This window comes from Oncorhynchus kisutch, unplaced genomic scaffold (assembly GCF_002021735.2).
Source record: "Oncorhynchus kisutch isolate 150728-3 unplaced genomic scaffold, Okis_V2 Okis02a-Okis13b_hom, whole genome shotgun sequence".
NCBI lineage: Eukaryota > Metazoa > Chordata > Actinopteri > Salmoniformes > Salmonidae > Oncorhynchus > Oncorhynchus kisutch.
The window spans coordinates 1619946-1633992 of record NW_022261979.1 but is presented as its reverse complement, the minus strand read 5'-3'; the positions used below and the strand labels follow the sequence as shown (position 1 = coordinate 1633992).

General features: G+C 46.1%; 1 protein-coding gene across 8 annotated transcripts in view; it reads left to right on the top strand.

Annotated features, from left to right (window-relative positions):
* The window catches only part of ptk2ab (protein tyrosine kinase 2ab), a 143500-nt gene that overhangs the window by 38604 nt on the left and 90849 nt on the right, over positions 1-14047 (top strand). For all 8 annotated transcript variants that reach the window (XR_004206617.1, XM_031811737.1, XM_031811733.1 and 5 more), the window contains 3 exons: positions 923-1131; positions 7172-7338; positions 13858-13945. Coding sequence is in view for 7 of the 8 variants with exons in the window: in XM_031811733.1 (XP_031667593.1) it covers positions 923-1131; positions 7172-7338; positions 13858-13945 (464 nt within the window). In the remaining variant the exon portion in view is untranslated. The remainder of the gene's footprint in view (positions 1-922; positions 1132-7171; positions 7339-13857; positions 13946-14047) is intronic.

Here is a 14047-nt window from a genome sequence, read left to right as displayed (position 1 = left end):
TTTTCCTGTGGTGCTCTATTCTAGTGATGTTACCAACAGCAGATACAGTCAGGAAGGCTGAGGAATGTCACTGAGCTGCTCTTGGTCAGTCTTTCCAAAACACTAGAAAAGCCATGTTTTAACAAGCACAGCGGTACTGTCTTGGCTGTACCTATTACCACACACACACACACACACACACACACACACACACACACACACACACACACACACACACACACACACACACACACACACACACACACACACACACACACACACCCCAGACACACACACACAGACACACACACCCCAAATTTCACCCCTGACCGTTTCTACCACAATCCAAACAGCTTATGTATAATGGCCCCAGTTTGTGGTTCGTGAGGAGGGTTGTTGTAATGCTGGCAGTGCTTCTGACAGTGCTGCTCCCTGCTCACTCTCCAAAGCCACCCAGCTGTCTGGCCAGCCTACTGTAGCAAGCCCAGCTCAGTCCACTTCAACCTGCAGACCTCACTGTTATCTGTCAGTCTGTCCAGCCGTCCACTTTTGTTACTGATTACAGATTAAGTTATAATGGTGAGAAAGTTACACAGTCGTCTAGTGGGAATTCACCTGAAGCCTTCTCTCTCTCTCTCTCTCTCTCTCTCTCTCTCTCTCTCTCTCTCTCTACCTCCCCTCTCTCTCTCTACCTCCCCTCTCTCTCGCTCCCTATCTCTCTCTCTCTCTCTCTACCTCTATCTCTCTACCTCCTCTATCTCTCTCTCTCTCTCTCTCTCTCTCTCTCTCTCTACCTCCCCTCTCTCTCTCTACCTCCCCTCTCTCTCGCTCCCTATCTCTCTCTTTGCATCCCTCCTCTCTCTCTCTTTCTCTCTCTCTTTCTCTCTCTACTTCCCCTATCTCTCGCTCTCTCTTTCTCTCCCCTCTGTCTCTCTACCTTCAGAATATGACAGACAGCTAGCCCCCACCAAAGGAAGCATGGCGTCAGCGTACCTGGACCCCAACCTGAACCACCATGCTGGTTTGGGCGGTGGGGTGTCGAAGCCGGGGACCATGGACCGCGTGCTCAAGATCCACCACTACTTGGAGAGCAACAGTGAACCTTCCACCTGGGCCAGCCACATCCGCCACGGAGACGCCACTGACATCAGGGTGAGCTGAGCAGCTGATTGGGTAAACACAGTTTACCACAGTTACAGCAACTATGCTTCTTTAGGTTACTGTCTGTATAGTCTCTCCCTATCATTCGTACAGTAGGGACACATACTGTCCATACAGACAGACAGTTACCTATCAACTCTACCAACTAGACAGACAGTTACCTATCAACTCTACCAACTACACAGATAGTTACCTATCAACTCTACCAACTAGACAGACAGTTACCTATCAACTCTACCAACTAGACAGACAGAACAACAGACAGACAGACAGACAGACAGACAGACAGACAGACAGACAGACAGACAGACAGACAGACAGACAGACAGACAGACAGACAGACAGACAGACAGACAGACAGACAGACAGACAGACAGACAGACAGACAGACAGACAGACAGACAGACAGACAGACAATTACCTATCAACTCTACCTACTAGACAGACAGACAGACAGACAGACAGTTACCTATCAACTCTACCTACTAGACAGACAGACAGACAGTTACCTATCAACTCTACCTACTAGACAGACAGTTACCTATCAACTCTACCAACTAGACAGACAGTTACCTATCAACTCTACCAACTAGACAGACAGTTACCTATCAACTCTACCAACTAGACAGACAGTTACCTATCAACTCTACCAACTAGACAGACAGTTACCTATCAACTCTACCAACTAGACAGACAGTTACCTATCAACTCTACCTACTAGACAGACAGACAGACAGTTACCTATCAACTCTACCAACTAGACAGACAGACAGACAGACAGACAATTACCTATCAACTCTACCTACTAGACAGACAGACAGTTACCTATCAACTCTACCTACTAGACAGACAGACAGTTACCTATCAACTCTACCTACTAGACAGACAGACAGACAGTTACCTATCAACTCTACCTACTAGACAGACAGTTACCTATCAACTCTACCAACTAGACAGACAGTTACCTATCAACTCTACCAACTAGACAGACAGTTACCTATCAACTCTACCAACTAGACAGACAGTTACCTATCAACTCTACCTATTAGACAGACAGACAGACAGTTACCTATCAACTCTACCAACTAGACAGACAGTTACCTATCAACTCTACCAACTAGACAGACAGACAGACAGACAGACAGACAGACAGACAGACAGACAGACAGACAGACAGACAGACAGACAGACAGACAGACAGACAGACAGACAGACAGACAGACAGACAGACAGACAGACAGGTTACTGTCTGTATAGTCTCTCCCTATCATTCGTACAGTAGGGACACATACTGTCCATACAGACAGACAGTTACCTATCAACTCTACCAACTAGACAGACAGTTACCTATCAACTCTACCAACTAGACAGACAGTTACCTATCAACTCTACCAACTAGACAGACAGACAGACAGACAGACAGACAGACAGACAGACAGACAGACAGACAGACAGACAGACAGACAGACAGACAGACAGACAGACAGACAGACAGACAGACAGACAGACAGACAGACAGACAATTACCTATCAACTCTACCTACTAGACAGACAGACAGACAGTTACCTATCAACTCTACCTACTAGACAGACAGACAGACAGTTACCTATCAACTCTACCTACTAGACAGACAGTTACCTATCAACTCTACCAACTAGACAGACAGTTACCTATCAACTCTACCAACTAGACAGACAGTTACCTATCAACTCTACCAACTAGACAGACAGTTACCTATCAACTCTACCAACTAGACAGACAGTTACCTATCAACTCTACCAACTAGACAGACAGTTACCTATCAACTCTACCTACTAGACAGACAGACAGACAGTTACCTATCAACTCTACCAACTAGACAGACAGACAGACAGACAGACAATTACCTATCAACTCTACCTACTAGACAGACAGACAGACAGACAGTTACCTATCAACTCTACCTACTAGACAGACAGACAGTTACCTATCAACTCTACCTACTAGACAGACAGACAGACAGTTACCTATCAACTCTACCTACTAGACAGACAGTTACCTATCAACTCTACCAACTAGACAGACAGTTACCTATCAACTCTACCAACTAGACAGACAGTTACCTATCAACTCTACCAACTAGACAGACAGTTACCTATCAACTCTACCAACTAGACAGACAGTTACCTATCAACTCTACCAACTAGACAGACAGTTACCTATCAACTCTACCTACTAGACAGACAGACAGACAGTTACCTATCAACTCTACCAACTAGACAGACAGTTACCTATCAACTCTACCAACTAGACAGACAGACAGACAGACAGACAGACAGACAGACAGACAGACAGACAATTACCTATCAACTCTACATACTAGACAGACAGACATATAGTTACCTATCAACTCTACCTACTAGACAGACAGTTACCTATCAACTTTACCTACTAGACAGACAGACAGTTACCTATCAACTCTACCAAATAGACAGACAGTTACCTATCAACTCTACCTACTAAACAGACAGACAGTTACCTATCAACTCTACCTACTAGACAGATAGACAGTTACCTATCTACTTTACCTACTAGACACACAGACAGTTACCTATCAACTCTACCAACTAGACAGACAGACAGACAGACAGTTACCTATCTACTCTACCTACTAGATAAACAGACAGACAGTTACCTATCTACTCTACCTACTAGACAGACAGACAGACAGTTACCTATCTACTCTACCTACTAGACAGACAGACAGTTACCTATCAACACCCTGAGTGTCCCAAATGGCTCCCTGTTCCCTATACAGCCCTATAGTCGCTGGTCAAAAGAAGTGCACTATTGCTGCTTTTCAACTTTAACATCAGTGTTACACTAGTTCTGCCCCTGAACAGGCAGTTAACCCACTGTTCCTAGGCCGTCATTGAAAATAAGAATTGTTCTTAACTGACTTGCCTAGTTAAATAAAGGTAAAATAAAAAAAATACACCCTAATGGTATACTAGGGAAATTGTGTTTCCATAGATGGGCTGACATTGAGGACTTGTGAGAAGGTGCTTTGTGAGAAGGTGTTAAAGTCCACAGTTTGCCAATGTTATGTAAATGCCAGCTGAAAAGTACCAGTGGCCTGGCTTTGGTCCCAGGTGAGAGCAAGTCCACCTGAGCCATGGCCCAGTGGGACACGGGTGCCGGCCTGCTTAAGGCTTCCAAATGGTTCCCAGCCAAAACAGTTAGGAAGAGTTAGTGAATATATTATGATGCCATTTTGTGCCATTTAGTTCGTTTTGGATTTCGATAAGTGTTTTTCCGGCTGTTCAGGCACACATCTTTCTTGAGGCAAGCCGAAGTCAGTAGCTGAAGTCTAGGCCCCTTTGTTGGTGATTGGTCAACAGTAGGCATTGTTCAATAAAGACTTTGTTGTCATTCAATGAGAGACGACTGCTTTCATGCAATTTTTTAAATCACCTGGGTGATGTTCCTTCCTTGAGCGTCTCACTGTAGAACTCCCCCTGTTACCTGGGCGATGTTCCTTCCTTGAGCGTCTCACTGTAGAACTCCCCCTGTCACCTGGGCGATGTTCCTTCCTTGAGCATCTCACTGTAGAACTCCCCCTGTCACCTGGGCGATGTTCCTTCCTTGAGCGTCTCACTGTAGAACTCCCCCTGTCACCTGGGCGATGTTCCTTCCTTGAGCGTCTCACTGTAGAACTCCCCCTGTCACCTGGGCGATGTTCCTTCCTTGAGCGTCTCACTGTAGAACTCCCCCTGTCACCTGGGCGATGTTCCTTCCTTGAGCGTCTCACTGTAGAACTCCCCCTGTCACCTGGGCGATGTTCCTTCCTTGAGCGTCTCACTGTAGAACTCCCCCTGTCACCTGGGCGATGTTCCTTCCTTGAGCGTCTCACTGTAGAACTCCCCCTATCACCTGGGCGATGTTCCTTCCTTGAGCGTCTCACTGTAGAACTCCCCCTGTAACCTGGGCGATGTTCCTTCCTTGAGCGTCTCACTGTAGAACTCCCCCTGTCACCTGGGCGATGTTTCTTCCTTGAGCGTCTCACTGTAGAACTCGCCCTATCACCTGGGCGATGTTCCTTCCTTGAGCGTCTCACTGTAGAACTCCCCCTATCACCTGGGCGATGTTCCTTCCTTGAGCGTCTCACTGTAGAACTCCCCCTATCACCTGGGCGATGTTCCTTCCTTGAGCGTCTCACTGTAGAACTCCCCCTGTCACCTGGGCGATGTTCCTTCCTTGAGCGTCTCACTGTAGAACTCCCCCTGTCACCTGGGCGATGTTCCTTCCTTGAGCGTCTCACTGTAGAACTCCCCCTATCACCTGGGCGATGTTCCTTCCTTGAGCGTCTCACTGTAGAACTCGCCCTATCACCTGGGCGATGTTCCTTTAACATTGACCTTTTAGTCATTTAGCAGACGCTCTTATCCAGAGCGACTTCCAGGAGCAATTAGGGTTAAATGCCTTGCTCAAGGGCACATCGGCAGATGTTTCACCCGGTCGGCTCAGGGATTCGAACCAGCAACCTTTTGGTTACTGGCCCAAAGCTCTTAACCACTAGGCTACCTGCCGTTCAGTAGGTCACACTATAGCAATGTTTTGTATCAGAAAATGAAAACAAGTTTTCTTATTAGACAAATTCACTTAGTACCTCGGACTACATCACAATTTTAAAGTGTTTCAAAACGTTTTCTCCCTACTGAACACAACCCAGGTATTTATGAGGTTGACATTTCTACATTTCTATAGTGTCTTCCATCCCCGTTAGGTTTAATAATGACTTCTATTCAGATGAAACAAGACTAAGAGAGTTTAGGAGGTGAAAAGAATAGCTAGTTAAATAGGTGATTAAACAGGTGTTTCTTGGAAAAGATTCCAAAAGGCTTTGCTACCACATCTCTTCTGTTCGGTGTCTGGCTCTGGAATGGCAAAGCGCTTCATTTCAAAGTAGACTGCTTCTAATTTATGCTTCAATGGCCTCTAACTTCAATACCTGAACTAGTGATGCCAGATGATGTTGAGGGATGTGATGGAACATGTCATCCCTGAAAGAGATGGGGAGGTCGTCTCGTTAATCATTTTAACCAAGCAGGGGTGTCACTTCTCAGATTGTGTCATAAGCCCCATAGTGGCATTTCAATGATGGATTATTTAACCCGCCCCACTCCCCTTCCCTTGCTTCTGCACACAATGACAATTTCTTCCTGGAAGAGAGAGAGAGGACGATCTATCATTCAGTGTAACTCTGCCAAGCTGTTCTTTCTATTCTATCTACTGTTATAGATAGATGGTTCCCCTGGAGTCCTCATGTCACCCCTGGACTACAGGGATGGATGGTTGAATAGATGGTTCTCCTGGTCTACAGGGATGGATGGGTGAATAGATGGTTCTCCTGGACTACAGGGATGGATGAGTGAATAGATGGTTCTCCTGGACTACAGGGATGGATGGGTGAATAGATGGTTCTCCTGGACTACAGGGATGAATGGGTGAATAGATGGTTCTCCTGGACTACAGGGATGGATGGGTGAATAGATGGTTCTCCTGGACTACAGGGATGGATGGGTGAATAGATGGTTCTCCTGGACTACAGGGATGGATGGGTGAATAGATGGTTCTCCTGGACTACAGGGATGGATAGGTGAATAGATGGTTCTCCTGGACTACAAGGAAGGCCCTCCCCACTGCTGTCTGTCACACTACCAATATGTCAATATGACTGCTATTCATGTATCTTTATCTCCTGCCCTCTGAATCACAAACTACAATCTGTAGGACAGTTCATTACTGTCAATTACTGTCAATCAAACTCTTCTTCTGCAAAGGGAATAGGGTGCCATTTGGAACACAACCATACTGATCTTTTAGGGATTATGACTGACGTGTTGTTGATTTGAATCTCATCTCTGAGTGATTCCTCCTCTAACCTCAGTGTGTATACTGTCTACGCGTCTGTCCATTGACATTGACTGAAATTCATTTCAGAGTGACTCTATAGCCTAAGTGTGTGTCTACACGTGTGTCCCCTGACAGGGTATCATCCAGAAGATAGCAGACATCCACAAGGTGAAGTGTGTTTCCTGTCTGGGCCTGCGTCTCAGCCACCTGCGCTCAGGGAACATCCACTGGCTGCACCCCGACATGGGGGTGTCCCGTGTCAGGGAGAGGTACGAGCTGCTCCACCCTCAGGACGAGTGGAGGTAAGAACTAGGACAGAGACATACTGTATGAAGCTATATTTACACTGCTGATCCCTGGTCCCAGTTCTGTCCGTGTGTGCTGTTTGACCAATTCCTATTGTCATTGTTGTTTTGGCAAGACAGCACAAACTGATCTGGGAGCAGGCTACATAGACACGTTGAAATACTGTATGAAGCCATATCTACACTGCTCTGTCACCTTAAAAGCCTTGGCGCTGCTGCCTTTATGCATATTGGCTCCATGTAATTCTGCTTTCATATAAATATTCAAACACTTCCTATGAATACCATCATCATAATGCATTATAAGCGCATGTACAGCACCTTATGAGCTTTGCATAACTTAATTCATAACTCAATTATGTGAGTAAGACATCCGGGCTACAGCCTTGCCCCTTGAAACACTTGACCGTGATTAAACTGTCGAACTAGTGCTCACTAGCTAAATTGGCAGATTTCCTAGGCCTGTTTTTTGGAAGAGAAAACATGAGAACGAATTTGGTTGTTTTAATGGATTCAGACCAGTGGCAAAGCCAAGGGGCTAAAGTATGTCATGGATAGAAGTGACCTTGTTACCAGTGAGATGTGTGCAGTCTATGTCGTTGCAAGGCGCTTGGTTATTTCATCAATGTAGTAAGGGGATGAAATCAGGACTTTATGTGCCCTGTATGTTCAAATGTAAACCCACTGATGGGGGAATTGGGCAGAGTTGCAACGGAACCGAAAATCAATTGTTGCCATCCTGTTAGTTGGGCCGAGTGGCCTTGAATTTCCTTCCAATCTGCCTGCATAAATCATGGTTCCTCAGAAGCAGGCTGAAAACCTTTCATATGGCGTTCCAGTGTAATTAGGCCTCTATAGGCTGAGATACATGTTTCCTCCTGTCTCATCACTGTTATTGGAAGGGAAATTAGACTACAATGAGAGATTCACTGACAAAGTCAACTGAGAGTCTTGAGGAGGAGAGTAATTAGAGAGGACTGAACTATCTGTTGATGTGATCTCAGTGTTTGATGTTGGAGCCTAATGCTGATAGATTCCCTTCTAGTCCTGACTGAGTGAAGATATGGAGAGAGAAATGCCATATCAGAGATAGCAGAGCAATGTCTAGACAGCTTTTATTTGGGTGATATTTCAGACTGTACTCCCCCTCACCTCTGCTTCCTTCACAGCCAGACAGGGCAGTGTGTTGACATGTTTGGGAGGTACAGGACATGTTTTAGAACTGTATCCAGCCTTCCTCTAACAGACACTACTGTTCTCTGGGCAGGTTGCTTCTCACTCACCTCATTATAACTTTGTGTCTGTGTGTGCTTGTGTGTGTGCTTGTGTGTGTGCTTGCGTGCGTGTGCTGAAATGTATCCAGCTGGAAGAATACATTTGAATAATGTAGCAGGCCTAGATAGATGTTCCCAAAGAATAAAAACATGACAGCAGGCGTTTCATGACTCAGTTTAAACCCTGGCCACCTGTCCTTCTCAGAATTCTATATGAATCCCAACTGTGCTGCTCACAAATCAAGATGGAACGTAACTGTTATGTGAATGTTCTAAGAATACTCAATGATACAATACGTTCTACCTCGCGGAACAACCTGTTCTGTTCCTAAGCAGCATTGTATTTGCATAGGACGGTAGGAGCTGCCATTGAACACAGTGAGATAATACATGCTTTATACTGTAGACCACAACCACCACAGCAGAGCTCATTCTGTTCCCACCTCATCTCAGTGCAGAAGTAATAGAGCTAAATAATACAGAGAAATGAATTGACTGTGTGCTGTTGTTAGTGGTGCTCTGCTGAAGTTAGCTCAGGGGATACTCAGTGACTGTGTGCTGTTGTTAGTGGTGCTGTGCTGAAGTTAGCTCAGGGGATACTCAGTGACTGTGTGCTGTTGTTAGTGGTGCTCTGCTGAAGTTAGCTCAGGGGATACTCAGTGACTGTGTGCTGTTGTTAGTGGTGCTCTGCTGAAGTTAGCTCAGGGGATACTCAGTGACTGTGTGCTGTTGTTAGTGGTGCTCTGCTGAAGTTAGCTCAGGGGATACTCAGTGACTGTGTGCTGTTGTTAGTGGTGCTCTGCTGAAGTTAGCTCAGGGGATACTCAGTGACTGTGTGCTGTTGTTAGTGGTTCTCTGCTGAAGTTAGCTCAGGGGATACTCAGTGACTGTGTGCTGTTGTTAGTGGTGCTCTGCTGAAGTTAGCTCAGGGGATACTCAGTGACTGTGTGCTGTTGTTAGTGGTGCTCTGCTGAAGTTAGCTCAGGGGATACTCAGTGACTGTGTGCTGTTGTTAGTGGTGCTCTGCTGAAGTTAGCTCAGGGGATACTCAGTGACTGTGTGCTGTTGTTAGTGGTGCTCTGCTGAAGTTAGCTCAGGGGATACTCAGTGACTGTGTGCTGTTGTTAGTGGTGCTCTGCTGAAGTTAGCTCAGGGGATACTCAGTGACTGTGTGCTGTTGTTAGTGGTGCTCTGCTGAAGTTAGCTCAGGGGATACTCAGTGACTGTGTGCTGTTGTTAGTGGTTCTCTGCTGAAGTTAGCTCAGGGGATACTCAGTGACTGTGTGCTGTTGTTAGTGGTGCTCTGCTGAAGTTAGCTCAGGGGATACTCAGTGACTGTGTGCTGTTGTTAGTGGTGCTCTGCTGAAGTTAGCTCAGGGGATACTCAGTGACTGTGTGCTGTTGTTAGTGGTTCTCTGCTGAAGTTAGCTCAGGGGATACTCAGTGACTGTGTGCTGTTGTTAGTGGTGCTCTGCTGAAGTTAGCTCAGGAGATACTCAGTGACTGTGTGCTGTTGTTAGTGGTGCTCTGCTGAAGTTAGCTCAGGGGATACTCAGTGACTGTGTGCTGTTGTTAGTGGTGCTCTGCTGAAGTTAGCTCAGGGGATACTCAGTGACTGTGTGCTGTTGTTAGTGGTGCTCTGCTGAAGTTAGCTCAGGGGATACTCAGTGACTGTGTGCTGTTGTTAGTGGTGCTCTGCTGAAGTTAGCTCAGGGGATACTCAGTGACTGTGTGCTGTTGTTAGTGGTGCTCTGCTGAAGTTAGCTCAGGGGATACTCAGTGACTGTGTGCTGTTGTTAGTGGTGCTCTGCTGAAGTTAGCTCAGGGGATACTCAGTGACTGTGTGCTGTTGTTAGTGGTGCTCTGCTGAAGTTAGCTCAGGGGATACTCAGTGACTGTGTGCTGTTGTTAGTGGTTCTCTGCTGAAGTTAGCTCAGGGGATACTCAGTGACTGTGTGCTGTTGTTAGTGGTTCTCTGCTGAAGTTAGCTCAGGGGATACTCAGTGACTGTGTGCTGTTGTTAGTGGTGCTCTGCTGAAGTTAGCTCAGGGGAGACTCAGTGACTGTGTGCTGTTGTTAGTGGTGCTCTGCTGAAGTTAGCTCAGGGGATACTCAGTGACTGTGTGCTGTTGTTAGTGGTTCTCTGCTGAAGTTAGCTCAGGGGATACTCAGTGACTGTGTGCTGTTGTTAGTGGTGCTCTGCTGAAGTTAGCTCAGGAGATACTCAGTGACTGTGTGCTGTTGTTAGTGGTGCTCTGCTGAAGTTAGCTCAGGGGATACTCAGTGACTGTGTGCTGTTGTTAGTGGTGCTCTGCTGAAGTTAGCTCAGGGGATACTCAGTGACTGTGTGCTGTTGTTAGTGGTGCTCTGCTGAAGTTAGCTCAGGGGATACTCAGTGACTGTGTGCTGTTGTTAGTGGTGCTCTGCTGAAGTTAGCTCAGGGGATACTCAGTGACTGTGTGCTGTTGTTAGTGGTTCTCTGCTGAAGTTAGCTCAGGGGATACTCAGTGACTGTGTGCTGTTGTTAGTGGTGCTCTGCTGAAGTTAGCTCAGGGGATACTCAGTGACTGTGTGCTGTTGTTAGTGGTGCTCTGCTGAAGTTAGCTCAGGGGATACTCAGTGACTGTGTGCTGTTGTTAGTGGTGCTCTGCTGAAGTTAGCTCAGGGGATACTCAGTGACTGTGTGCTGTTGTTAGTGGTGCTCTGCTGAAGTTAGCTCAGGGGATACTCAGTGACTGTGTGCTGTTGTTAGTGGTGCTCTGCTGAAGTTAGCTCAGGGGATACTCAGTGACTGTGTGCTGTTGTTAGTGGTGCTCTGCTGAAGTTAGCTCAGGGGATACTCAGTGACTGTGTGCTGTTGTTAGTGGTGCTCTGCTGAAGTTAGCTCAGGGGATACTCAGTGACTGTGTGCTGTTGTTAGTGGTGCTCTGCTGAAGTTAGCTCAGGGGATACTCAGTGACTGTGTGCTGTTGTTAGTGGTGCTCTGCTGAAGTTAGCTCAGGGGATACTCAGTGACTGTGTGCTGTTGTTAGTGGTTCTCTGCTGAAGTTAGCTCAGGGGATACTCAGTGACTGTGTGCTGTTGTTAGTGGTTCTCTGCTGAAGTTAGCTCAGGGGATACTCAGTGACTGTGTGCTGTTGTTAGTGGTGCTCTGCTGAAGTTAGCTCAGGAGATACTCAGTGACTGTGTGCTGTTGTTAGTGGTGCTCTGCTGAAGTTAGCTCAGGGGATACTCAGTGACTGTGTGCTGTTGTTAGTGGTGCTCTGCTGAAGTTAGCTCAGGGGATACTCAGTGACTGTGTGCTGTTGTTAGTGGTTCTCTGCTGAAGTTAGCTCAGGGGATACTCAGTGACTGTGTGCTGTTGTTAGTGGTGCTCTGCTGAAGTTAGCTCAGGGGATACTCAGTGACTGTGTGCTGTTGTTAGTGGTGCTCTGCTGAAGTTAGCTCAGGGGATACTCAGTGACTGTGTGCTGTTGTTAGTGGTGCTCTGCTGAAGTTAGCTCAGGGGATACTCAGTGACTGTGTGCTGTTGTTAGTGGTGCTCTGCTGAAGTTAGCTCAGGGGATACTCAGTGACTGTGTGCTGTTGTTAGTGGTGCTCTGCTGAAGTTAGCTCAGGGGATACTCAGTGACTGTGTGCTGTTGTTAGTGGTTCTCTGCTGAAGTTAGCTCAGGGGATACTCAGTGACTGTGTGCTGTTGTTAGTGGTGCTCTGCTGAAGTTAGCTCAGGGGATACTCAGTGACTGTGTGCTGTTGTTAGTGGTTCTCTGCTGAAGTTAGCTCAGGGGATACTCAGTGACTGTGTGCTGTTGTTAGTGGTTCTCTTCTGAAGTTAGCTCAGGGGATACTCAGTGACTGTGCTGCTCATTCATTATGAAATAGTCTCTTTATTCAGCCTTAATTCCTTCTGGCGATAGAATAAGCCCTGTATCGTCAGTAATAGCAAAAATAAAACATCATTCAGATGCTGTAGTTGTTTAACACAGGAAGTAGACCTATTGCAGTGTCCATTTGTTAAATTTCTGTTGTTTAGAGCCTTTCAATGGCTGCATCCCAAATGGTTCCATGTTACCTTTAAAGTGCACTACTTTTAACCAGGGCCTGTAGGTGCTATATAGGAAATAGGGTGACACTCATCCAGTGTCAGACCACATGCTATGTGTCTCATTAGCCTTGCATTCCTCACCAGGCTGTACAAGGCCGTTGAAAGGAAGAATGGATAATGGATGGATATCTGTGTATGTGGGGGGGGGGTTGACCTCGTCTCAATGCTTTCATGCCATGGAGCCAGTTACTGCTTGTCTTCCTGTGTCTCCGTTGTTGAGCTGGTGAATGGTACGTAGGTTGCACAATAACAGCAAGCGATTGATACATTAATAGCATGTTGATACATCAATAGCATGTTCATCGAAGAAACATTCTAGAACACTGGTGCAATGGAAGTGTTGACAGACCAGCAGACACTCTAAAATACTCATTCAATACCCATGACACTGTCCTCAAGCCATTCGTACAGACATCAAATGAATGACTTGCCTTTTACACATAGAATGTCAATATACTGAGTCATGTACCTTCCACTGACTACTGTTCTATTATCTCTCTCTGGTGTAGATCACAGCTGAGTAGAAAACACCAGAACTACAAAGACCATCTGATATGACAGAGCCAGGAAAGGTTTTCTCTAGTCAGAGACTTTGTAATTACAAGGAACAGGCTTAGAACAGAGTTTGAACAAGCAGCTATTTCAAGCAGTTCAGTAGTTTATTTCACCTTGTAGGTTGATCAGAAGGCTGTGGCTGGATGTTATAGTTATTCCAGGAATGATCATTGAGGTCTCTCCCTGCGCTAGGTAATGATGATGATATCTCGATGATGTCTATGCCTATATAGGGCACTAATTTTGACCAGGGCCCATAAGGTTCTGGTCAAACGTAGTGCACTATGTAGGTAATAGGGTGCCATTTGGGACGCAGACTCAGTCTCACTGATCTCTTTGATAAGTTCCATATGAAAGGATCCTCTGTGAAAGTACAGAATAATGACAACGTGCTGACTTGTACCATACAGCTTCCACATTCACAGCGCTGTATAATAACACACAGAGGTTGTTAGATATCAAAACAGCATTCTGTCTGTCCTAACTCTTCTGTATCAATGTGTTCCTTTGGAACCTTGTTTCTGAGTTGTCCTTCGTCCTCGTTAGCATCGAGCTAACCATATGGCATTTCTTTCTCCACAGGTATGAGCTACGGATACGCTACTTGCCAAAAGGATTCTTGAACCATTTTTCAGAAGATAAACCTACACTGAACTACTTCTACCATCAGGTGAGGAAAGAAACCATATTCAGATTGAGTTGGTACTGTCAGGTGTGGACAGAAACCATATTCAGATTGAGTTATGACTGTCAGGTGTGGACAGAAACCATA